Source organism: Sinocyclocheilus anshuiensis, unplaced genomic scaffold (genome assembly GCF_001515605.1).
Source record: "Sinocyclocheilus anshuiensis isolate Anshui unplaced genomic scaffold, SAMN03320099.WGS_v1.1 scaffold348, whole genome shotgun sequence".
NCBI classification, from domain to species: domain Eukaryota; kingdom Metazoa; phylum Chordata; class Actinopteri; order Cypriniformes; family Cyprinidae; genus Sinocyclocheilus; species Sinocyclocheilus anshuiensis.
This window is the reverse complement of record NW_015555762.1, coordinates 752,348-780,080: the sequence shown is the minus strand read 5'-3', so window position 1 is coordinate 780,080 and position 27,733 is coordinate 752,348. Positions and strand designations below refer to the sequence as shown.

Below are 27,733 nucleotides of genomic sequence, written 5' to 3'. Positions count from 1 at the left end.
AGTGTCTAATTTGGAAACACAACCACATGCTTATCAGATAATCAATGGAAGTTATTTTACCAAGTCAAAGAAAAGGAGCAATACATTGGTCACACACTGTTTTTGATCAAATCTGCCTGTTTAGCTCAAAGGTTAGTTACACACCAGCGATGACCTTCAAGTGCTCATCACACTGGGGTTGGAATAAGGTTAACAGCAGGATTTTTCTTTGTTGTACTCGCCTACACAATAGCATTCCCTTGGGCTATGCAAGCCTAGGACAATAGACAAGGGAAATGCCCTAAAAAGGGCTAAAGGGTTATCAGTTTTATAACAGCATCTCCACCAATGTCAAGATAAAAGGAGCACATCGTTCAGATGAATTACTTCCAAGGAGATTAATGACAGGAAAATAGGCTACAAAGTTTATGTTGAAATAACTTTAAGAGACTGTAGTTTCCTTTCTTCTTCTTTATTGGCATTGATGGTTCCATGAAGAACCTTTAACATTCATTGATCCTTTCCACTGGACAAAAGGCTCTTTATGGTGGAAAAGGGCTCTTAAAAAATTTGATTTTACTGTTGACCGAAAGGTTCTTTGGGGAACCAAAAAGGTTCTTCAGTGGCATCGCTGCATCTTCAAAAACAAGCTACAGGTAGTCCAAAATACAACTGCTAGAGTCCTTACCAGGTCAAGAAAATATGATCATATTACCCCAATTTTACATTCTCTGCACTGGCTACCTATTAAGTTCCGTATCAGTTACACAATATTACTACTTACTTTTAAGGCCCTAAATGGTTTAGCTTCTGCGTACCTAACTAGTCTTCTATCACTCTACAATCTTTTGTAAATTTTTTACAACAAATTAGTAGATTTCCTACAATCAGTGTGGCAACTGCGTGTGCTGTATTCATGCATGTTAAGCACATGTGAGTGAGTTCAGTGCAAATAAATGCCAGCGGCTGGTTGCAATAAATAATGTGTGAACTGTGATTTGCGTTCAGACTTGCATCTGTCACGTGCTACGCAGAGGGCCTCAACACACACACACACACACACACACACACACACACAGCCTTGAAGTGACATTTGTTTGAGGAGCCTGATTCCACCGAGTTATTTTCCATAATGCAAATGAATTGGTGTGTCAAAGGTGCTGTTCTTAGGTCGGGAAAGCAACCATGCAAACATGCGTGGCGTAACAGTTGGTGCGCATTTTGCATAGGATATGCAAAAGCAGCTGTGGCGATGATGGTTATCATTTTAGAGGATGGAAAAAATGACAGTGTACAATAACTGGTTGTAGTTTACATCATTTTCAGTTTTCAGAAACCAAACCTGTGGTCTGCGTGCGTACGCCATGCAAATCTAATGATATGTTAACAAAATACTTCACTGCATAGTATTTTTAGACGTAGTGCTTGATTTTTGTACATTTCCAATGCATTTCTAGTGCAAAACTTACAAAACATGCAAAAGAGTTATGGGTTGTTGCCTTGGTGTTGCTATGCAATTGATAGATAGATGTTCTGAGCCATCAAAAGAAGATATTTTTGCCAATGGGGTCCAAAGTTGTTTGGGCTTCAACAGTCATCAAAATATCTACTTTTCCACACAAGTCATACAGGTTCGGAACAACATAAGGATGAATTCATTTCAGGGTAAACCAACCCGTTTGATATTAATTGTAAAGTGTCTAATTTGGTCATGTGACTGTCAGAATGATGCTGCCTTTGCTAACACCACTAGATATATATATAAATATACGAAATATAATTTTGATGATCCAAACTGTTGCACTTTAATGAAACGTTTTTTTTTTTTTGCTTCACTCTCTCTCTTCCCTGTTTAGCTGGTTCTTCTATAACGCTGAAATGCAGCCACAGATAACGGGATCCCAAAGTGGATTCATCCAGAGTGAAATCAGGGGAAAAAGAGAGAGGTTGCCTTCTGCCAGTACCGGACACAAAGCTAGGATTGTTCGTCCGCTGTCTGTCTGTTGGCGCTAAAAATGTACCATTCTGTACCGCGGTAGAACTTAATTTATTCCAACTCTTTGCCCTGACCTGTAATCTCCCCTCCTTCTCGTCAAGCCCGGTTCCTCTCTCAACCCATCTGACCCATCCATGCCTCATTTGCTCACTCTTCAGCATCTCGAAAAGGTCCCCCAACACACCCTCCCCTGACTGAGGCCCCTGGCTCGATCCCTGGCGGACAGACCCTGGCTCTATTCCCTCTCCGTGCACCGCATCCATTCCCTCCTGAAAAAAACATAGAAGAGAAAACAACCATCAAGTGTGTGTGTGTGTGTGTGTGTGTGCGCGTGTTCGGGGGAGGGGGCTGCAGTGCAGCGGGAGGAAACAGAGCCGGCTTTGTCAACGCCAACGGCAAAAGTTCTGGAAGCACTTTCAATCATTTACACCATACCCAGTGCTCCAATGCATTAATGTGATCAACATCAAGTCTGTTGTGGGCATTTTGTCCTCCCTCGCTCTGTCTTTCTACCACTCTCTCTTGCTTTTTTCCATTCATTTTCTTTTTTGCTCTACAACACTCCCCTAGAGTGAATAGGACGCTTACTAACATTCCAGGCATGCACTCCCCCCTCAAGCGCCCCTCCTAACCCAAAAAACACAAGGCAACGACAGTGGGTATTGAAACGGGAAAAGAAGCCAAAGCAGCAGAGGAGAAAAAAGGAGCTTGGCACTGCTTGCTGACGCTGGTTCTTAATAAGTAACTTCCTAAGCATGGAGAGGTTTGAACGGCTGCTGGGGAGGGAGGGCAGGGTGAAAGAGAACAGGGCCTCCGTTTGCATAAGTCCCACTGTACCGCAGGTCTGGGCTTACGCCTTTCAGAGCCACCTAGAGGATTTAGATGAGGAATTAGCCTTCTTGTTATGCACCATCGCTGTAATGTACGAAGAGAGAGTGCTTTAACGTACTGAACCTGGTGTTTCCGTTTGGCTAGATATCTTGCAACTGCTTTTTGTGGCCATTCACAAATTTTTAAATCAAAAGTGCTTTCTTACATGTATTATAGTATGCATAGTTTTCATAATTGGCATAGTTTATGCAATTTTTTATTTCAGTTTATTTTAATAAAAAAAAATTAACAACAGTGGCAAAAAAGGTTTCTTACATTGAAAGAAATCACATATTGATTTGTCAGTGCATTTTAAAAATGTAAAAATATTTTGTTAATACTTGCTGCTATGATGTAGCACTTTAACTCAAAATCGTTAGTGCTTTCTTACAGAAATGTATTATAGTATGCATAGTATTTAAAAAATGGCATAATTGGCAAAAAGATTATTACACAAATAAATAAATAAAATCAATTTAAAACTTTCAGCTGAAGTGGTTGCTGGGATGCTGCAATTTAATTGCTGATTTTTTTCTGCATTGCTATGTGGTTGCTAGGGTGACCTTGAGTGTTGCTAGGAGGCTGCTTACTGGCCCAAGTAAAAAGAGCCCACTCCCAAGTTAACTTTCAATACTTAGGGTTAGGAAGTTATTAAAATCCCAATTTCTAAAGTATGTGAGCATCAATAGTAGTGATGCTTGCATTAGCAAACACAACTAATTTTTGCTTTTAGTAACACATTTCTAATAGCGGTTATTGCAAAAGATTGCACATCCCTTTAGTCTGAGACTATGTTGTTGTGGACATTCTTATAAGATGCTCCCAAATGCCACCAATGGCCTCTACAGGCCTTCTGAAAATCATCCACACTGCAACCACGTCCCCCGCCCACCTTTTGTGGCAAGCTCCGCCCATCACCAGACCAACACTTGGCAGCCTTACCTCTTGGCAGAGTCCCGTCTCTGCCACCCAATGCCCCCCTCTCCCAATCCTTTTCCTCCTCCTCTGAAGCAATGGGCACCAACAATCTGTGGCATTGTGAGAATGAAGCGGCCGGTTTGTTCCGGCATCTGGTGTCACCTTTTGTGGCAAGCTCCGCCCATCACCAGACCAACACTTGGCAGCCTTACCTCTTGGCAGAGTCCCGTCTCTGCCACCCAATGCCCCCCTCTCCCAATCCTTTTCCTCCTCCTCTGAAGCAATGGGCACCAACAATCCTTCCGATCTTGAGAATGAAGCGGCCGGTTTGTTCCGGCATCTGGTGTCCCCGTTTTAGGGCAGCCACTTCGGAACGTCCAAAAAAGTGCAGGGAGTTGAAGAGGAGAGAAAAGGTTTGCTCTGGTCCGGTTTTTTAATGATTCTGAATGCCTTTTGTCCTGCAAAGATAGTTCAGCAGACGTTCTGCTTCCTGAGGACCTTGTGTTGACTCACAGCGCAGAGAAATGTCAAGTTTGTCACAGGATAAGAATCTTAACATTGCTCTTATAGTCCTTCAGCCATTGTCTTTTTTTTTTTTTAGTTTTTTATTATTCTTTTAAAAATGCCATCATTTAAAACTCCTTAACTTGAATTTCTACTTGAATGGATTTCTTTGAATTTTAATGAATTACATTTACACATTACATTCTCAATTCTATATTCAGTTTGTCACATTAATTCAAATTAGATTTCAATTTAGGATTAGAACTGGAGTTTTAAAGGCATTTCTCAATTCATTTCTGAATAGTGCAAAACCCTCCAAGCAACTGCATGGCAATGCACTAAAAACCACATAGAACATGATATTAGCAACCATCTAGCAATGCTCTGGCAACCAGTTCAACACCCTTGAAACCACCAAGAGCACCATAGGAACTACATTGCAAAATGCTAAAACACCATAGAACCAAGGAGCAACCACCAAGAATGTCTTAGCAACAATTTAGCAAGCCTTGACAACGGCCCAAAAAACCCTTGCATCAACTTTTTCAGCAGCTTTTGCACCACTTGCAATTTTTCAAAAATTAAAAAAATCGTATTTTCTTTAAAACATGCAACATAGTAATACGTGCCTCGGAGATTGCTGACTATCACAAATTGTCTCCGCTGTAACAAATAAAACGGCAAGACATGAAACCTCTCACACAGAGTAATGTTTCCACCCTGCACAGAAAAGCCACAATGAGGTTGGACCTCTGCAAACCGGCAGCCCACTATAGTTTCCTATGCGCCTTGTTCATTTAACTTTCATAAAGGCCAATAACAGCCCAGCCAACAGTCTCTGAGGTGCACATTGCCATGAGTAGGCTATTAGTGTGGACAGGAAGGGGAAGCTTTAAACCATGGGGGGCCAACACATGGTTTCCACCCAAGTCTGAATAGGTTTGGATTGTAAATAATTGCATACAGTTTCCATATGAATCCCTGTCCCTCACGGGGCCTGCTAGGATGAACAGACGATGAGAATGTTGTTCTTTAAATTTAATCATAGACGTTCACTTGCTTTGTGACGGTGCTAAACAGACAGGACCACCAGGCGCTATGCTTTCATTCTCAGAGAGTCGAATATAGTCGCGGTTGAATCAAGCTTTACTCCGCAATGTGGTTGATTTTTAATTTTTGGATGAGCAATTCATCGCAAATTAAGCCTCAAAGGTCTCTGTATCTGCGTTTCGCCAGTTTGTTGTTCTAATCTCCACTTAACATACAGTAGTGTGTTTTTTTTCTTTTTTTCTGGGAGCTATCCGGCAGTAACATGAGAGCTCTTAATATGTTCAAAAACACCTGAAACGGAGAGATAATCACTCCTGGAACAGCTCTTCATTCTTTGTCTCTCTACCCCTGTAACTAAAGAAATATTTATCCTCTGAGAAGTAATTAAGTACCAGAGTACCTGGGAGGTTTTCTCTCTCTATCTCTCCATCTCTGACTCTCTCTCTTTGTCTCGCTCCCTCTTCCTTCTCTTTAATTTTCTGTTAAGTCTTCATTCATCCCCCTCACTTCCCAGACAGGTGACAACCCAAGGCTGCCTGTGATCCGATTCTTCCCCTTCAACCTTTTTGGTAAGGGGGGGTGCGCTCCAAAGCAAGCACGCTCAGGGATTCCAGGGATGTTATTTACAAAGCCTTCCTCCTTTTCCACGCATCGAATAGCAGGTCTTCTCCTCCTTAGGGACCCTCAGGCAGGACTCTGCTGCTGGGGCCGCATTCTAAGGAGTCCTTTCTTCTGGGTCATAGTGTCCAGGTGACCACAGGATGTTGTTGAGAGGTTTTCCAGCCTGGGCGCATGGGGCTGTCTCGCCACAGGGACTTCCTATTGTGGCTGCAGACAGCTGTTAGCAGCAGCCACATCGTGGAACTCTGGTCCATGTGTGTCAATGAGGAGAAACATTGAACACTTACTGCTTGTTTGCTGAATTAGCTGCACGCCTATTGATCGTAGCGTAGTGTAAAAACAACAGCAATCAAAGAGAGTCCTGTTAAATGCCCAAAACTAATGCTGACAGGCACCATTTGTCGGGGAAAGAACCACACATGCACTTGAAATAATGTCTTGCCATTTGTGTAACTATATTTGCGCAGCAAATCTTACCGACTGACCTTACCTTCAATATTAATCAAGCTGGAATGCCAAGAGAAAGGAATTCTGTTTGGATTGGCCTCTCTCCAGAAATGTCCATGCTTCTGTTCCCGATGTGCGGATGACATTGTAAGCTGGGACTTATTTCTTAACAACCGGTGTTAATTGTAATCTATCACTACCCAGATAATGCAACCATGCTTTTCAAACTAACCATGTTTGTTCTCTAAGATATTACATTTTCTTTCCTAAATTGAAACCCAGTCACAAAACATGATCATGGCTACTAACAAAGAGCCCTTTGTTGTGCGAAACCTTGCACCTGTGCTAATTTCGCAGACGATACCTTTGGCAGGAGTGGGTCCTTTTTTTCCCTTCTTCAGGTATACCGGAGCTGGAGAAATCCAAGGCATGTTGGCCATCTTTCATACTATTTACAACTTTCTTTCTGCAGGGCCGATCCAGTGGGAATACCGCACAGACATTTCTATGTGAATACTGCACCAGTTGCGGTAGGGTTTAGGGGGTTTGACTAGGTTTTAGGACGCTTAGCGGGGAATGTTAACCAGGTAAGTCACGCTACCTCACCTCACTTGCCATTTGTGGCCCCAGTGGTGTGTTTGCACCTGCCTCCGGTAACCTGACACTTGAGCTCCTGGCCCCTTCATAGTTGTGTGACAGACTTGAGAGATCAATTTCCTCTAGTTGGAGACATGAGTGTTGTTCTGACACGGCTTTGCCTTCAAGTCTGGGAGGCTGACAAGGTGATCCTGGAGGGACAAAGGACGTAGGGTACCTGGGGTCGTATTTAGCACCTCTGACTGCAAATGATTATTAATGTTGCTTGCTCAAGCTTATGTGCACAAACCTTTAGCCCCAAGTATTAAACTTTTGTGCATAACTCATACTGCACTGTTTCAGCTATAGGCATGAATGATACCTCAAATCATGTGGCTTGTCGATGATTTTATGATTTTTTTTTGGCGGATGATAAAACAAGGCGAAAAGTCCCACTGCCTTTCTTTGAAGCAGGGACCCGAGGCGTATCTAAGGATCAGAATATCACAGTGACTCGAAGGTGGGCTTGGATCAGTAAGGAACCACTGAGCGACCACCCAGAAGACCCTAGAACAGTGCCGGCACATTTTGCACAAGCAAGAACCGCTTTCTTTATAAAATGTTGTTATTGTGTCTGAATAAATTTACTGTCCTGTGCGTTAAACAATCCGACACTAGGCTGTGAAAGGATATTTCATGGGGTTGTGGGAATAATAAAGTACTTTACACATTCCCACACGCCAATCCTCTTTTCCCAGTGTCACAAACAAATCTTTTGCTTGCTTGTCCCTTAAAATACAGCTTTTTCAGGCTTAGCTGGCTTACCACCAAACGAGTGGAAAGTGACAGAATTCAAATCCCCAGAAGAAAAAAAATAACATGAATAACATTCATTTTCAGAGGGGCCATGCTTCCATGGATTGGGTGCAGCCGCTCTCGGTCCCAGCCGACTTGCTCAACGTGGAAATCTGTTTGAGATTAGGTCTAAAAATAAATCAACAGAGGAATGTTTTCATGTGTGCAGATATTGGGACAAGCTTTTCCCGCAGACCATATTGGCAGGATGGGTTGGACCTCCCTGGTGCCTGAGGACCTAGAGAAGCAGTCCCAAATCCTCTCGGAAATTGCTGGTTTGATATAATAACATTACAGGAAACCACTCGAAATGTCACTTTTTTTTGTGCTGTGCATGATTGTGTGCTGTCCTGACTTTATTGTCCAATCAGTCACAGATTGCACCTCTGGGGATCATAGAAATTACATTTATATTTACATTTCTAGTTGTATAAAATACTAGACTAGTCTTAAAAGTTAATTCAGTTACATAAATGGTTTATTTGGTCTAATTTGAATCTGAAAAGTAAGACTGACTACCACTTGGTTAACTGCTAGTCCGTCAAACTAGTTCTTAATACACAGTCTTAACATTGTGCCTAATACAACTGCCCCCTGCAGACAAAATATGATTACACTAACTCTTCTCACTATTCTTGCCATGACTTTTAATCAACTGATGTGTTTATGAATGTTAGTGAATATATTAAGTCAGTTGTTCTCAAGTTCACACAGGTGTCCTGGTAGAGTAACCACAGGTGTAGTTCATGTCATTAATAATGGCATTTACTAACATTTGATTACCACAAAGCATACTTTTCTTGATACTGTATCCTAAATTAGTTAGTTTTAGCTAGTTAAGCCAAATAACTTTTGCGAAATGTTGTGCTTGTGTTATCTTAATAAAATGTATGCCACTTATACAGTGCAGTGCAATTCAATGACGTTAAGACAATTTTAAAGTGCCCATTTTGGGGGGTTATATATTTAGCTAAAAGCTGAATGTGATACCAATTAATCAAGTTTGACTTCTTGCAAGTCTGACAGCTAGTTGGCCATTATTGCATCAGAGTTTGATTGTGCATCTTATGAAAAACAATTGTTTGTCACTATCACGAGAAAAGACAATGCCATGCCCTTCAGCAAGAGCTGTTATAGTGTGCGTGGGTTGTGTCAGTTTCCTGTGATGAGATGATGAGGTTTAGCAGATCCAGACACCATCAACATTAAGGGCTTTTTATTGCTTGCTTGATTTGTAGAGCCTCTGACACAATATGTAGTCATTTTCATTAAGACCAGATTTCTTGTGGAAGTATGGAAATAACTGAGGACAAAATAAGTGAAAGTGTGAGTCAGATAATTTGATGCAGGTAGTTTCAACAGGTCAGAAATGCAGGTAGGAAACTTGTTTTGATAGACTCAGCAGTTGAGACATTTAATTGTTATTTTATTTGATTCTATTTTGTTTATTTTTTTGCTTGTCACTTCATGCCAATCAGTGACTGTGCTGTTTAGTCAAACGAGGACATCTGGCTTGCATTAAAATTTCAGATTTAATTCAATTACAATTTGTTTTCCTCTTTCTATAGTTTAAGCTGTCATTTTAATTAATTCATTCATTTAGTTTTTGGAATATTCACATGTTTATCTGCTTAGATATTATATACAAAACCAATAAAGGTGACAGTTAGACTGAAAGGTTGAATAGATAAAGTTAACTCAGCAGGATATGGACACTGAATTAAAAGTTGCATTGAAATGCAAACAAACACTTTGCACACTTCATTTCCCTTTTATACTGATGACACATTTGGAAAAAAAAAAAATCTTCCGGACATTCATTAGAAAGTCAAGTTCAGCATGGTTGCAACAATGGTTGCTCAGTGAAACAAAAATTCAACATGGCAGATATGAGAAATAATAAATGTATTATATTTCATTCAATATCCAAAACTGTCCACCAAAATTATTATTCATATTAAAATGTAATTTTTAATCCACTTTTTTGTGTGCTGTGTTTGTTTTGTGATCAGAGTATGTACCATTTGTTAAGGTAATACATATTGATTTGAAATAGGTGTAGACACTGACACAGTCATATGAGAGTTATATGAGAGTCACAATATTAATACTACCTTTTTGTTTGGTAATTAATTGTTTATTTGGTAATTAATTGCGTTGCACTTGATTTTGGATTGATGCCTGGTTTTATCTGTCTCTAAACCCCCAACATATCTGTCTCCACCCTGTATCCTTCCACCTATTGAATGAGGACATGTTTCCAATCCACTAACAGGTCCTCTCTTTCAGTGGAGGTGAATGGTGTGACACTCTCTAATCCCTTATCCCAGACTGCTCTGATCTGCTCTGCTCTTCCTGCTGCTGCTGCATCTGGGTTTTGTTACACCCTCCTTATACACTAGAGCAGTTTTTTTATTTTTTATTTTTTGTCAAGTCAGAGCCGTAAAAGGACGATGCAAGAGGAAGTTTAACTTATTTTTTGAAGATTTTTTTTCTTGAATGATTTCGGGAAATCCACAATATTGTGCAATGATATGAGACAATGCAAGGGCTTTTTGAATCTTTACAAAAGAGCATTAAATGAACTAGATTAGAGTTTTGTTTTGTTTTTTTAATTAGCACATTGCTATGCTGTGGCTGGATTGTTCTGGGTGGTCACTAGGGCGTTGCTAGGTTGTTAGGGTGTTCTAAATTGTTTTTAGAATATTGCTGTTCTGTTGTTAGGGTGTTGCTAAGATGTTTTGAATTATTCTTAGTGCATTGCTGTGCATTTGCTAAGGTGTCCTGGGTGATTATTAGTGTGTTGCTATGCAGTTGTTAGGGTGTTTTACATGACTGTTAGTGCATTGCTATACAGTTGTTTGGCTGTTGCTGAGACATTCTGAATGATTATTTGTGTGTTGCTATGCAGTTTTTAAGGTGTTGCAAAGACATTCTGAATGATTATTAGTGCGTTGCTGTGCAGTTGCTAGGGTGTTGCTAAGGTGTTCTGAGTGATTATAATGCATTGCTACACAAAAATGCTGCATTTTTTAGAGTGTATGCAGTTGTTAGGGTGTTGCTAAGGTGTTCTGGGCAAATATTAGTGTGTTGCTATGCAGTTGCGAGGGTGTTGCTAAGGTGTTCTGTGTGATTATTAGTGTGTTACTATGCCGTTACTAGGGTGTTGCTAAGGTATTTTGAGTAATTAATAGTGTGTTACTATGCAGTTGTTAGGGTGTAAGGTGTTGCTGAATGATTCTTAATGCATTGCTATGCATTTGCTAAGGTGTTTTGAGCGGTTTTAAGCACATTGCTTTATGGTTGCTTGGGTGTTTGGAGCCTATCTTAAGATACGGATATGGATTTTTTATTGTTTAAGTTACAGCGCACCTCCCCAAGAAGCTTCACAATATATGCATCACTCATGCCTGTAGCAGACAGTTACAGGCTGAACTTTAATACTTCGGATTGCATAATACTTAGGGACTGGTTCAAATCCCCGATCCTATGAGCAAAAGTAATAGCGATGCTTGCCTTAGCAAACACAATTATTAAACTTTGGCTGACAGAGGGATCCACAGCTGTTCGGAGAAACCACTAATAAAACGGGTCCATTAATCATGTGCTTGAGTTTAATCCCAGTTTCCGAGATTTATGGAGCTTTAATTGAATTTAGTTGGAGATCATGGGAAATCCGTTTAAGAAACAAGCGTAGCGCAATACTTTATGGAAAGCAGCTTTGTATGGGGAAACATTTGGAAGAAAGTCTGTGTGTGTATTACTCGCTGAATGACTGGGTGGCTGTCCGTCTCCGTGTTTGTTAAAGAAATGTGGCCTGACCCATTTTTATTGCCCTTGTGATGAAGGATATTTTCATTATCGCAGCTGCCCAACTCACATTTAACACAACCTGTTTTATACTAAATATACGCCTCCTCTTAGTCTGAGCAACTCACTCAGCATTGCTTTAAAAAGGTAATTTCTTACCGTGGTGGTTATGTGACCGTATTTGGCTTGCAGGTTTGTGTACCTCGAGTTTATAACTCGTGTCTCAATGGCTCTTTCCGTACGCAACCGTCGTGACTTACACACGCTTGGTAGAGATAGAACAGTGATCTCAATCTGAAAGAGGGGTTTCGTACTCTGAGGTTGTGTTTGCATATCTCAGCATGTGTCCTACATCTCTAACGGATTTCATAGCTAGTAGATTTGCATACATGCAAATGTTTTTGCAAGCTGAGCTTCATGTTTGTAGCTTGTATTTCGAGTTACAGTTTATAGTTAGTGCCACTATCACTATTGCTGGTTAGTGTTTTGAACAAAACCTTAAAGCTAACTATTAAATTCAGTACCTAACTTGTCCCGCAACCGTTTATACTATGGACATGAATCCTACTGCAGATATTTGAGTGATATTACTTTTCTAACTGATTTTTTTTCGGAGGTTAACAATAAAATAGGTATAATAATGATAACACAACCACACACACACACACACACACACATGAGAACAGTTTGAGAGATTCTCATGTGTGATTTTTTTTTTTCCTATGGCCATCATTACTCCCAAGTAACCATGTCTCACGTAAAGAAAAAAAAAACATTTTGCGTTATTTAATGTTTTTGTGTGAGATAAAGTTGTCGTTTATGAAGCAGTTGGCGCCCTGGCTCTCGGGACTGAACCTATAAACTTAACAACCTTGTTTAAACATCAGAGCCCCTTTTCTTCTTGTGAAGATAAGGACAAACATGAAAAGTTGGTACAAAGGCGCATGCAGGACTACTTTAACACTTTAAAGTGGCAATAAAAAGTTTAGATGCGACACCCCACCAACAACTTTGTTCATCAGTGAGTGAGTCAAATTATGTCTGGCCCAAATGAATGTATAAAAAGGCACGCCTTTACTTAGGAAATGGGATCAAAAAACTGTCGCTGCTGTTTAGAAACAGATGGAGACTGTGCTAATCAGTGCCGAGACGCGCACACACTCAAATGCGTGAGTCAACAGCAATCAGCTCCTGGGTTCAAACACCATCATGCTAAACCATTGCCGACCGTCCCGTTTGCTTGCTTCACAAGGCCTGAAAAGGGTGAGGGAGGGGGTAGATAGTGCAGAAGTGTGTATACATGCAAAAGAGATAGCTACTGCTTTCAGACCAGCTGTAGAGCACATCCAGTCCTGGTAGCGTCGCGACGGTGATGGGCTGGTTAATGATTTGCTAAAGCGCTCTGTTGCTGTTGAAGGGTTTATGTTAAATGCTGTTGTTAGTCCTGCTCTTGTGGACGCCATTGTGTGCCGCTGGCTGGTTGTTGGGAGCGAGTGAATGGGTTCGGTTGGGTTCGGTTTATTTACAGTCAGTCATTAATTATACGATGTGTCATTTGGGGTCTTGTGAGGTTCTACAGTCGTTCACCTCTTGTATGGACGACCCACTGTAAATGATCCCTTCTTAGACTTTATTACTCACTCGCTCTTAGAACACAGCGGAAAATGCTATTCTGAATCCAAAAGGCCTGTTTCCTTTGAGCCTCATTACTGGCTAGGAGAAACAATTGGGATTTTTGGAATCTCATTTGTGATTTTTATTTCCTGTAGTGTGATTTCAGCAATTTTGGATGTTGTCTGACAAGAAAAAAAAAAGAATGCTAAATAATCACAGAGTTCAGAAAACTCATTTGCGACTTTTGTATGCAATGAAAATGAAAAATAAAAATGAACATTTGCATATCCATTTTTTTTTTCCCATGAAGTAATGAGATTAAATGCACAGCAAAATGAGACTTTAGGTTGAGTGTCTGATATCTCTCCTGTGAGAAAAAGATCTAGTGGAAGATACCAGAAAAAAAAAAAGCAAACATTAAAATTCATCCACAACCAAATTAACTAAGCTATGCCTATGTGTCTGTGTGATTTAATGTACCCACTGTATATATATATATATATATATATATATATATAATTACAATTGATTAATTATATATAAAATATATAAAAAGCAAATTTTGACATCTAGTCTATAATAATAATAATAATAATTATTATTATTATTATTAAATTACATAAAATTGTACAAATTTAGAATAATTTATAAAAATCTACACAATTTTATAAAACTATATTTATTTTACGAAAAAAAAAAAAATCTGTAACATCTGATACATGACACTTGCATGAAACAATAAACGTGACTCAAGTCTCCTTAGCAATGATAGAGTAACCTGTGAGTAAGTTTCCTCTGGGCACGTTCAGAGAAATGTCAATAAAATTGACACACTATAATTTGTTGTGATTTGTCATGCGGTATTGTGTCGACGTGCTGCAGGTCGGCGGGGGCTCGTGAACGTTTGTCGTGTTTGCGGTTGGAGTCATGTGTAGCATTTGCCTTTCCTGTTGTGTTGGTGTTGTACTGTGATTACAATTTGGCTGACAACCTCATCCATCCAGCAGACGTGTGGCTTCACGCCCAGTACACTGTTTACATCATCTCGAGATGCTGGCCTTCTCCTCACTCTGATCCCCGGACAACATACAGAACGACATATGTAAACTTTCTGAAGAAAATATCAGCAATGTTTTTCTGTGCTGTGCAGTTGTTAGGACGTTCTGGGCCTTTTTCAGCACGTTGCTATGTGGTTGCTAGGGTGTACTGGGTGGTTACTAGGATGTTGCTAGGTGGTTGCTAAGGTGCTTTATGTTTTTTTTTAAAGACATTGGTATTCAGTTACAGAGTTGTTCTGAATAGTGACTGTCCTGTTTTGAGTGGTTGCTAGGTAGTTGCTAAAGGGATGAGTGTGGTTTTTAGTCCATTGCTATGCAGATCCTAGGGTGTTGCTAAGGTGTACTGAGTGGTTTTAGCACATTGCTTTGGTGTCCTGGGTAGTTATTGAGGTTTTACATAATTGTTTGGGAATTTAAAGTGGGATTTTGACAGTTACTGTGGAGTTGCTAGGGTGTTTTGATGGTTATTGGGATGTTGCTAGGTGGTTACTAAGGTGTTTTCAGTGTTTTTTAAATCACATTGATTTTCAGTAGCTGGATTGTTTTGAATGGTTACTGACGTTTTTGGGTGGTTTCTAGATAGTTTCTAATCTGTTTTTAGTCCACTTTTAGTCTGTTGCTAGGGGTTTCTGGGTAGTTACTGGGATTTTGCTAGGTGGTTGCTAAGGTGCTTTGAGTGTTTTTTTTTAAACACATTGGTATTCAGTTACCGAATTGTTCTGAATAGTGACTGTCCTGTTTTGAGTGGTTGCTATGTAGTTGCTAAAGGGATGAGTGTGGTTTTTAGTCCAATGCTATGCAGTTGCTAGGGTGTTGCTAAGGTGTCCTGAGTGGTTTTTAGCACATTGCTTGTGTGTTCTGGATAGTGAGGTTTTAGGTAATTGTTTGGGAATTTAATGTGGGATTTTGACAGTTACTATGGAGTTGCTAGGGTGTTTTGATGGTTATAAGGATGTTGCTAGGTGGTTACTAAGCTGTTTTCAATGTTTTTTTTTAAATCACATTGCTTTTCAGAAGCTGGATTGTTTTGAATGGTTACTGACGTTTTTGGGTGGTTTCTAGATAGTTTCTAAGCTGTTTTTAGTCCATTTTTAGTCGGTTGCCATGGAGTTGCTAGGGTTTTCTGGATATTTACTAGGACGTTGCTAGGTGGTTGCTAAGGTGTTTTGAGTGGGTTTTTTTAACACTTTGGTATTCAGTTGCCGAATTGTTCTGAATAGTGACTGTCTTGTTTTGAGCGGTTGCTAAGTAGTTGCTAAAGGGATGAGTGCGGTTTTTAGTCAATTTTAGTCTGTTGCTATGCAGTTGCTAGGGTGTTGCTAAGGTGTAAAGTGTTTTTTAGCAAGTTGCTTGGGCATTTCAAGTGGAACTGATGGTTGCTGTGGACTTGCTTGGATGCTTTGGGTGGTTGCTACGGTATTTTGGGTGTATATAGCACATTTCTAGTCAGTTTCTGAGTAGTTTTGAATGGTTTCTAACCATTCTGTTTTGGGTGTCCATTGCTATGCATTGTTTTTAGTCTATTGCTGTGGAGTTTCTAGGGTGTTGCTCAGGTATTCTGCGTGATTTTTAGCATGTTCCTAAGGTGTTCTGGGTAGTTTTCTGGGCAATTGAAGTGAGTTTTTGCATGTTGAGTTGTATAGTACAGAGTTGCTAGGGTGTCCACTGTCCTGTTTTCAGTGCTTTCTAGGTAGTCACTAAGAGTGCTTTTTATTCCATTGCAGTTGCTAAAGAGTTATTTTAATGTGTATTAATGAGAATAGCACTAACACCATTGAATTAGCTTTGAGATAAAACATATAAGGTTTGTATAAAATACAAAATGTGACTATTTCATATTTTATCAGATCTCTCAGATGCAATCAATTTTGACCTCCTTTAAGGGCAACTAAAGAGATCAGCAAACACAAATTCCTCAACTCACTCATTCCAGACGTTTCTCAATCCATGATCCCGCTCTCCAAAAGCCTGCTGGGCTTCCAGCCTCTGTCTGTCTGTGTTCCTCTCTAATTAGTCCTGTATACCCACCAACCCTAACGACCACGTGGGCCTTTTCCAGGGCTCCTTCGTGTCCTCTATCTCAATTAACCCCAAGGCAAAACCACTGCCCTTCTTTCCCTCTTTTCTACCCCCAGCCTCCCCATCCCTCTTTCCTTTTGCCTTCAGGCTGGATTGTTCATTTAGGAAGTTCTCCCCAGTCCTAATGTGCGGTGATGCCTATTACGTAAGTTAAAGAGGCTTCTTTCATTTCTTATCCCGCTGTCCCAGCGTTCACCTTTTTCCCGAGCTGGTTCCGCTCTTTTCTCTTTTAAAGAGAGATAATTGATATGCCCTGGATTCATGATGATTCCGGTGCACGGCCATGTGTCCGTGCATGCTCATTTTGAGGTTTTCTTTGTGTGTGCATGCTTTTTTTATGTGCAGAAATATGAATGCAAGTGAATGCATGTGCAAAGATGAACCTTCTCGGGTGAAAACAAGATTGAAGCAAAACGAAACATAAATGCATAATAATTGCTTGCAAAAAGATTTAGCATTTAAGTTTTAACATATGCATTTTTAATGCATTGCAATTATTTTAAAGCAGATTTATCTTTTCTTTCTCAGTGACAATTTAAAAGTTAACTTTTACAGTGGCCCAAAACATTATTTGTACACTTGTGTCAGGCTTAAAATTTGTGAATGGCTTTGCATTGGATAACATATCAAAACAAGAGGCAGAAAGATTGCACAGGCACACTTTTGTCAGGTTTGGAATGATTTAACAATAGATACACTGTTTGAAATGAAGGCAAAACACATTGTGACACTTTATGGTTGTGAAACATAATAAATTTCACTTGTGTAAACTTAACACATGCACTTAAATTCACTTTGAGACCAAGAACAAAATGGCTCAGAAAAGTATTGTTTAGAGAACTTTGTTCTAATGCAATGACGTTTTTAAGTGTGACTTTAATGTTAAGTGTCCAAATACTTTCTGGGGCCACTGCATGCGATGCGATGTGTGGTCTATTCATTGTCGTGTTTGTCTGTGGATGGATTGTGTGGTTAGCTTCCACAGGAAATGGCAGACAAGCTTCTCAGAAACACACTTGTGAGGTGCTTTCTCGTCGCTGACAGAGAATCGTGTCCATATCCTGTGTGTGTGTGAGAATGTCAGTGTACCTACATGCCGGTCGTGATTTGAAACCATTTTTAAGATTGAGATTAAGCTGAACAATTTAAAGCTTGAAGTTCCCATGAGGACTATATTATGTAATATAGTTGACACTTAAGCAAGAACATGAGATTGCAGCCTGACAATGCAAAATCACCACTAAAATGCTGGTTGTTAGGGTGTCCTGGGTGGTTTCTAGGTGATTGCTTACTGGTACAGGTCAACAAAAAATCCATCTCCAAGTCTTATTGGTATTCTGGTCTCTATATGGCTTCACCCTTCATTGCAAGTCAGTTGTATTGTGTTGTATTGAATTGTATTGTTTATTTTATTTACTTAGATAAATTAAATTACATGAAATTATTTTTTGTTCTTATTTTATATTCTACCAGGTGATAGAATTGCTTAGAAAAATAATATCATATTTCTCCTCAAACTGCATACTGCCACAACTAATAAAAAAAATATTATATTTTTAATATAAAATATTATAAAACAGACTTATTTCAATATTAAATGAAAAACTTGTCAATTCTACATAATTAAGCAAATATTTATTTTGAAGTCAAAATATTCATAGTATAATGCAATTGCTGTATAGTGTCATTTTAAAATAAAACTACAAATGATTGCATTTCATGATGAATTTATTTCATGTTAAGTTATGAAAAGATCTGGTGCTCGTTGTTGAAATGAGAAAGGGTGGGAAGGTGCAGAAAGAGGGTGGAAGAGAAAGGACCGTGCAATTATGGAATTTCATCCCTCTTTCTCTCGGAAACTTAATCTTCCCCTGCCTTTGGGTAAAGCCGAAGGCTCATTCAGGCAGGAATGTCAGGACGAGTTTTAGAATGTAGTTTGAGTTTGTAGCGAGACAGAGTGAGAGAATGCTGCAGAATGTCACGGTATAAGTTTACAATGGGGGAAACAAATTTAACACGCAAGATTGTAACACTCATAAGTTTGTATTATTTATGAATTTACCGCAGATGTCTAATATTGTCTTTCATTTAACAAAAAAGGTCTGAAATATAGTGCCAGACCGCACGTGTGCATTGCATTCCCAGCGTTGCCACAAGGGGCACTATAGCACACATTAGCATTAACTGTCTTCTTCTACAGTCAGTTTCCTTTTTAAGTCAAATACTGGCGGAACAAGAGCTTTTGGCGGAAAAAAAAAAGAATTAACGCAAGAAAAACAATCTTTTAAATCTTTTAGCTTAGTAATAACACTTTCATTTGGTGCAAACACTTGAGCACATGTGCAATGTCTGCGTACTTGTGTAAAGCACGTTTCCATCCCTAAGTTCAAAATGTGCACAAAGCCAATGCTGTCTTTAATGAGAATCAGAACACGTTTTAAAATGCATACAGATAGTGACTGTGAAGAAATCGGGAAGCCCCTGACTGCCAGAGACACAGATAAAAACTTCAGGGTGGAACACAGACCATGGTCTCTCGTTCCCTGTCCCCACCGAGCACCTCATCCTGCTCTCTCTCGGCACATTGCTGTTTGATTGCTTAAGCCCGGTGGTCAGACAATGGGCGTATAAAGAATGGGCCGCTTCCTTCCTTCCTGTTGAGTATTCTGCCTTGATGAGCAGACTGAATAGATCTGGGCTTCAGAACGGGGCATGAGCGCCGGGGCCCAGCTAAAACCAACAAAGAGACGCTCTGGGGGCTTTTCCAATTGCTCTGCTGCCTACTCTCTCTCTCTCTCCCTCTCTCTCTCTCGTTCTTTTTCTGCACAAATGCGCACTCTCTTTTTTCAGACTCTCTTGCTCTTGCTTAATGGGGGTGTCTCTCCGGATCTGAGCGTGTATTAATGAAAAAGATTATATTTTTTTGGTTTCAGTTTAGATTCAGTTGTGTTCAACAACACGATTTTCCCTTAACTTTTTTTTTAACAATGTTTGTTCTATTGGCAGTTTTTTTTTTTTTTTGTCTCCAAATGTGAATATGTTGTGTTTTTAATATCAATCACCCTATTTTGACAGCCTGTTGACTGTGATTTTTTTTTTCTTAAGGCAAATACATTTTTGGATGAACTATACCTTTAAACAGTATCTGTTTTTAAATGTCCTTTTTTTCCTTGCACTTTTGTTTGCCTGTTTAGTCCTGTGGTAACCAGTCAGGGTTATCTCTCTTTGCCTGTGTAGCTTGTCCTCATTGACACTGTTAAATTTAGAATGAGGATGGAAGTAATCAATACCCTTTCAAAACATACCAAACATCAATAGACGGGTACATAACGTCTTCAACGACAAATTAAGTAACTTCCCAATGGTCTAATCCATTCCTTTTGACAGTAACTAGACGTTCCGGCCTAGGCCAGCACTTAATACTAGTGTTAATTTTTGAGACAAAGTAAGTTCCGTCCCATCTGTTGTCTGTTTATTGAGGTCAACCCTCCCAGCCTTTATCTGACCCATTTTTCTGCTCAATGGAGACATCTGTATTTCTCTATTTCTCTTGAACTTGGCATGCAATTGCAGCTCTTTCAAAGGGGTGTCATTTTTCCCATCTATCCTTCTTTTGTGCTGCCTGCACCCATAACAACACATTTAGCGGCTGCTAAACACTCGCACGCAAAGAAGGAAACATGCGCGTGCGTGCTGTCACACACACACACTCGCACTCAAAGGCTGCCCTGTGAGAATACCAAGCAGGTAGTTGAAGAGGCTTAAGAGGCGGTGAAATAACTGAGGGCCATTGAAAAGATGGTGAATACACAAGGGTTCGAATGTGGGGGTAAACTGTTGGCCCATTGTCATTTAAAGTAATGCCTTTAACCCTTTGCGGAGCTTTCTTGAGCAAACCAACCCCCCATCGCTGCCCTGCCATTCACAGCTTAAAACAATGGGTGGGAGGCAAGCCGGAAAACGACGCACTCGAGCGATCGGGACGGTTTTGTTTTTCCATCTTTTGCCGCATAAACGGGGAAGGAGGCTCATCCCTACCAAGGGGTGAAAGCTGGCTGCCTGTCACTCAAACCCTCGGCAAAATAACAAACATGCGCCAACACGCTGAACCAACAGTGCGAATGCCAGTAGTGCATATCATGTCACAGGGAAGAAAATGGGGAAAAAGGAACAGCCTTTTACTTTGTGACTATACAAAAGGAGGCGTGCATGCATTGTAAGATCAATATGTATATAAAAAAAAATTTGCTGTATAAAAAAAAAATGTAAAATCAATGTCATGACCTTGACATTTTAAGCTGCTCTAGTTTTAAAGAGTGATTCCCAACTGGTGGTTTGTACTCCAAAGACCACTAAAACTGCAATGAAGCATATATTTGCACAAACCAGTTAAACTTTTGGTGCAAATGTATGTCACTTTATTTGGAATGTAAAATCTGGGACCTGAGAACTTTAAAGTCATATTTAGTTTTAAAGTGATTTTGCTCATGCCGTATTCAAATAAAGTTGTGATAATGCAAACAGAGTTATCGGCGATGTTTTAGCAATCAAGTTTCTTAATACAAAAAGGTTAAAGATCGCAATTTACACAACCGTATCCAAGCAACTCGGAGAGTGTCTAGGGAGTGAAAATTTCCTCAAAAGCAGAATTGATAAAGCATCTTGCGTATACCATATCTACTCTTAATATTCCCACAGCACAAGTGAGGATTGGAGGGAGCGTAGCAAACAACGGCTTGCCAACAGAAACAATCTCTGATCCTCCTGATGTCAACTAGTGGTTTGCATACTTCCATGATTAAACCAGTGCCAGATGTTTCCCATGGAAGTAAATGCAGCCAGTATCCGCTCCTGGCAGGGGAGGCTGGAAGTTACCCCTGAAGGTCTGGCTCGAGATCAGGGCTTCTTTGTAAAGGAACTGGGGTTGATCTTGATCTGAGATCATTTTGTTTGGGTGGTTTTATCAGACAAGCAGTTTGGAGTTCCATGTACTGGTGTTAATTATTGGTAATCGTAACTTGATAACTTAATTCAGTGTGACTATTGTATGACTAAACTTTTGTCAAGTTTTCTTGGTCAACAAACTAACACAGTTCGGCAATTTTCCAGTCGAGTTTACGCCTATGTCTCCAAATGGTCATGGTTAAAGCAAGATTATTCATGAAATAACAGTCAACACCAGACAATACTCAATGTTGCATTTCTAGTGAGCTATATTAAACTTCATTTGATCTCCTTTGTGCAGGAAGATCTCATCGATAGAATCTCCCAGTAACGCACCTATTTTGCTGATTCGCCAACGTACACTATCACTTTCATCGCTTTATTTTCAGATGACCTCGAAACCGAAGCTCTGCGAACATCATCGCTTTCATCATAAACGCGAAGTGAAACATGACCCTGACAGAAGATCCATCGGGTAAACAAAGGCGATTGAAAACACAGTAGATTTTCTGAAATGGGCCTTTGTGCTCAAAGGCTAAAAACAAGGTCAACAGCAGGCCAGAAAGAACACAGAAAATGCATTGTTTAATTTCAAAACGTTAATATATTTTCTATTTTATAGTGAACATATGCATCAGATTTGACACCCTTGTCACCCTTGTTTTGCAGCAACAACAGAGGAGGTTTTGTTTCTCAAAGTTGGGGTGATGCCTATAAAGATGCCTCTCAAAATAAATATTACTTTATAAAATAATAAAACTTCAAATAAATATTTTTACACTAAATGTGTTGAAATTAGAAAATAAAGTTTTTCTTAGGGTCCCTGTACAATTTACAAGTATAGTTGTAGGGATAATTCCTGTAAGGGTTCTCTTCTATAAGGCAAAATATCAAAAGAGTGATTGATGTACATTCAAAACGAATGTACAGCACTATACACGTTTTATATATGCATCATATATATGGATCTGTCAAGGTGCCTCTGGTTTGGCACAATGCTTTTCACAGTTGAAATATTATATGTACAAAAATAAAATCTCTCAGAAAAAGATCTAATTTACATACTTTGCAGATACTATTCACAAACAGTTAGTTAGAAGAGTCTGTCACCTTTATCAGTCATATTACTGAATGTCAATAGGGCTAACATTCTGGACTTCAGTTTAAAACGAAAAGGACAGGGGAAGGATGTTGCAACAAACTCTATCCCCCTTAAAGAGTGAAATAGAAAGAGAGAATGTGGATAAGAGAAAAGCAAAAAACAAACAGACAAACAAACCACTTCAAACTAGTTTTTGCCAATCCAATGTCACCTCTTGGTCTACAGTGCCAAAACTACAACAATTTGTGAATATTTTCCCACTGCTCTGGAGATAGTCCCAGATAAGGTTATCTTCCCAGTGCTACTCCAGGAACCGAGCCTCGTTTATTTCTCAACTTCTTTGTTCTTGCAGCGGCATCCTGGCTGACTGGTGCAGTCGTAGCACGCCTGGCACAACGCCACACAGCCCTTCGCCGGGAGGTAGCAAAGCAGGCAGGGCAGGAAAAGTGCCAGGACGCTTATGGCCGTCCACCGCATGCAGCAGTGCGACTGGGTGCAAGAGAAAGGCTTGTCCGCGCACACATCCTCATCGTCGCTGGAGCAGTGGTAGAAGAGACCCTTGACGCAGCAGACACAGGTGGCGTAGTCCATTGCTGTTGTCGCCGAGCAAAGGCACCTGCGGCCGCACATCCAACAGGACGGCAGGGTCCGAGGGCAGGTGCACCCTTCGCACTTGCAGCGGCCGCAGTCCTCGCAGCGATTCGAGTGCTTGCCGTCGGCGGCCTGGCCCGGGGTCGTGGCCAAGGGCTTCAGTTCCTCCTGCTTCAGCTCTGAACGTTTAGGCTGTGCCCTCACCACCCGATCGCCCGTCCCACCTGCGTTTCCCAAAAGTCTTTGCTCCGACGAGGTGCTACCTGTGCTGACCCTGGCAGTGCTGCGTGACCCGTTGCTGGTGCCACTGGTGGATCTGCTCACGCCGCTCCTTGGCGACTGAGGGGCTTGTTGAGGAGTCTGCTGTTCGGCTCGTTGGGCCTCGGAGAGCTCAGTGGAGGCGGTGGAAGTCGGGCTAGAAGATTGCGAGTCCGTTTTCTGCTGGGAGGCCGGCGGACGGGGCGCCACCGTCGGGCCCTCCGTGTACTCATTGCTGCTGCGGATGGTCCTTATCTGGTCCAGGGAGAGCACCTGACCCTCCCAAGGCTCCGAGTCCCCAGTCTGGGGTCTGCCAGTGTCACGCAAAGCTTGCAGCAAGCCAGAGGAGCTGCTGCCGCCATTTTGAGCTCTTGTCTCCATCTTTACTCTGAAGTGGAAACTCTCCGGCTGGCATTGAACACATCTGAAGTCCTATGGGAAAGACAGACAGTTAAACGAGAGCGTACAGGGAAGTAAAATCCCATAAACTAACCATATGTAAATCATATAAACTAGGCAAAAAGAAAAGGCAGAAGGCAGGCTCCTTAATGCAAATCTCCCAACTACTCCCCACCTCTACAGCCCTAGAAGGCTGATCATTAACGGGACAGGCCTTTACCACCTGCAGCTATCAAGTTCATGGAACATCTAGTAGACTCAAAACCACTTTTGCTCTACAGTGTCTCAGGTGCTGTACATTATCAGATCAAGAATAAATAAGGATCCCTTTGCAGAGTAAAATCTACCAGTTTGACTTCTGCACAAGCATCATCTATCCTCAACGAAAGTTTGAGACCAATGTATGGTCTTATATATACACACCCTATAAATGACAGTTTCACTTATCTGTAAATTTATATAAACATCTTGCAAACATCACCCATGGCTTGCTTTTGATTTTTTTAGGGTTTTGTGTTTATTTAAACATTGCAAACACCATTCTCACTGTTCAGTTCTTGCAGAGCACATTAGAACTTGTTTGTAAAATATGGTATAGAAAAAAAAATGAATTAAAAGTACACCCAGCTTCACTTTGCTTTGTGGTACAAGCTATTATTTTAGTCATAAGGATCCAAAATCATAAGCAAATGCAATTTTTAAACAGCTTGAAAATGCAAGTATTGCACAACTTATATATAGGCTAGACAGAGATGGCGGTCTTGTATGTGAATAATGCCGTCATAGTGTTTAGTTAAATATAAAAGTTTACATTCACCATAACACATTTTCATAGTGTTGTTGTTATAGTAAAATTGGAAAGTTTTTCATTTCAAATCGCCAATTTTAAAATCTAGCATCTGGCGTGCATAGGAGTAACATGAGGTCCACAAATGTATTATGATGTTATCAACGGGGGCGGAGCTCTAATGACAAAAACTTACATAAAAAAAAAAATAAATAAATTTGTTGAAGTGAAAAACAAAACAAAACATGAAACCATATATCTCAGCCGGGACCCTCAGCACCAGTTGAGTTCAATCTAAATAACACTACCCCAAATTACCATATCAATGCACGATCTCTCTTTCCACAGAGAGGCCCCATCAGCAAAATGTCTGTTAAACATCTGTTTATCTCCTCACTGCTATTTAAACTTCTGATCTGGGTTATCAGCATGCATACTAACTTTACGACAATACTTAACTTGGTTGAACCTGGCATAAAGTACAGAACCATTTTTTTTTCTTTGCAACAGCAGCCAAAGTTTTATTATTATTATTATTAGTAGTAAAATAATTAGTGGAACGTCGTATGAGTTCTTATTGCAGGAAAGAAAAAAATGATGTAAGTGTAGATTACGTTTATAAATGTCTAGTGGCAACTTTAAATAATTGCGAGAAAAAAAAAAGAACATGTGTAAAGTTTTTAAATCTTTTGTGAGTCTTTGTATGGGTTTTTCAAAACAACCGTGCAGCTGTAGATGACGTTTTTCAATAGCGATTCGCAAATGTAACTGAATGAAAAGTAAGGCAAAGTAAGTACGTAGGGAACAGATCCGTATGGCAACTATTTGCACAGCTGCAAGAATGGCGCGGAGCATGAGCACTGGAAAAAGTCATGAAGAACTATAATATAAATGCACGACTAAAAAACAGAAGCAATAAACGAAACTAAAATAAAAGCCTGTCAAAATCCACTGCAAAAAAAGTTGTAATACACGTCACTTACCGTGATCTCACCACCTCAACCCCGTTTGTGTTGTGAAGAGTATATCCTACTCTTTGGTTAGTCCTCAGTTCATTGGGAGATTCATTCACAAAAATCCCGATGAGAGCAAACACTCCCGCGTCCTCGTATTTCCGCGCGAAACGGTAACATCAGACTTTTATTCCAAGTAGAACACAGTGTAGTTCAACTTATGCTGTTAAACCGCTAATTATGCCAAAAAGACAATACGTTCCAGAATCCAACAAAATGAGCGGAGTTTACTGAACAAATACAAATAAAAAAACGCTCAAGACTTTTCAAGAAGACGCGTTGCGGTTCGCAAGTTGAATGTTTGGCTGCATGGCACACACTGTGCTGCTTTCAAGTTTTTCAGCTCTTGTTTTTTTCTTCTTTCCGGAGAGGAGGTCGGGTTTATGCTGTAAATGGCGTCATGTGGAAGTGAAGGGGGTGAACAGAGTAGCTGTTGTCCCAGAGGATATATCGTATCCGGTCCCAGCTCATTGGCTCTACAGGACTCAACATTCACTCCCCGTGTGTGTGTGTGTGTGTGTGTGTGTGTGTCAGAACGGCACAGCACACGGACGACCGATTCATTTGAGCGAATCGGTTCACTCGAAAGATTTGGTTCAATTAACCAGTTCAAAGAGCCGACTCGCCGATTCTTTTGAGTTATTCTTCAAAGGTGTTCCTACGTCCTATTGGAACATTTACGTGTATTTTTACAGTAAATTCGCTGTTTATCACAAACTTTTTTTTTTACATTACGCTATGTTGGTTATTCCCAATGTTGCGCAGTTTATGCAAATTATTCACCGACTTTCAGGTGAGAAATCTGGGTCGACCTTTTAAATAAGTTTCTGTCAAGGTCGTTTATCGAAACCAAAGTTCTGTTTACAGCGAGCTAAACGTCAGATATGGCATATAAAAGGCGTTTTAAACAAATCACTATCACAGTAAAGCGCTAAATGACGATAGTACTTGTGTTTTGTTGATGCAGTGTCAAATCAAACCTCTTCAGTCAAACTTCTGAATTCTGATACACTCGTATTCTTACGTTTGTGGTAACTGAAAAATCGAAAATTGTTGAATTGCATATACAGTTATGTAGCCTATAAAATATCATGATGGTTATTATTATGAACAACATCAACAATGAATAATTCTGAATAATAATAATTCTTTATTAACTAGGGTGTCAGACCTCGCCCATAATTCTCAGCCTATTTACTGTCCCAACAACATTAGCCTTTAAACATTATTATTCCCCAATAAAATTAATTAATATTGTTAATATTAATTGTTCTCGACATTGAGATATAGCAGGCAATGCTAACAGTTTTCCTCGTACACAAAATCCTCCCTTACAGTAGAGTTTGCTAATCGGGTCAACAGAATCATTCAAATGAAACGGTTCATTCAAAAGATTCTGTCGCGAATCAGATATCGCTACAGAGAACACTGCCTCAATCTTTCACGGCCTAAACATTTTCACAGGAGAGCTTATCTGTTGCTCAACCACTGTTGACACTTAGGTTTGTAACTTTAACAATTTCTTTTCTTTTTTGCAGGCCTACATTTGTAAGTGGCGAAGATTCATTTTGCTGCATCAGCTTCCAGAAGAGATCAGATGTGCTAAAACATTAGTCACATTTAAATGCAGACTCAAAACTCATCTGTTTAGCTGTGCATTTATTGAATGAGCACTGTGCAATGTCCGAACTGATTGCACTATATTTTATGTATAATCATTTTCTATTCTTAACTGGTTTAAATTCATTTTAAACCTCTTAAATCAATTTTTTAATCATTTTCAAAGTTTTTAAATTCCTTGTTTTATTGTTGTGATTATTATTTTTTTTTATTATTATTTTCTTTTCTTTTATGTAAAGCACTTTGAATTACCATTGTGTATGAAATGTGCTATATAAATAAACTTGCCTTGCCTTGCAATGAGTTCAACCCTTTCTGTTCTTAAAAATCTAATCATCTACCTTTATGCAGTTGTTCTGGTCACCCATGAATGCATTTCAATTTTTCCCTTACCTTTAATCCACAATTCAATGTGCACATGCTGATTGTGCCTTAAATTAAAATCTAAATGACCAAATAATAATACATTAAATTAATTATTATTATTATTATTAAACTCAATGGAAATGAAAAAACAAAAAAACAAAAACAAAGCAGGCCTATTACTGCTCTCTAGTGGCATGAGAAGCTAACAACAGTACCATGTTTATTCCTTGAATTATCACCAGAAATATATTTCAACCAGAAATGCATAGTGCATGA

The 27,733-nt window shown here is 39.8% G+C and overlaps 1 protein-coding gene across 1 annotated transcript; it reads right to left on the bottom strand.

The window, feature by feature from the left end:
- Window positions 1–21,561: 21,561 nt before the first annotated feature.
- LOC107674014 (protein sprouty homolog 2-like) lies at window positions 21,562–25,973 on the bottom strand. The gene is made up of 2 exons (XM_016467876.1): window positions 25,442–25,973; window positions 21,562–23,704 (listed from the first exon to the last, which is right to left on the bottom strand). Exon 2 carries the CDS (start codon window positions 23,651–23,653, stop codon window positions 22,748–22,750), a length of 906 nt encoding a protein of 301 aa, XP_016323362.1. The 5' UTR covers window positions 23,654–23,704; window positions 25,442–25,973; the 3' UTR covers window positions 21,562–22,747.
- Between the last annotated feature and the right edge of the window lie 1,760 nt (window positions 25,974–27,733).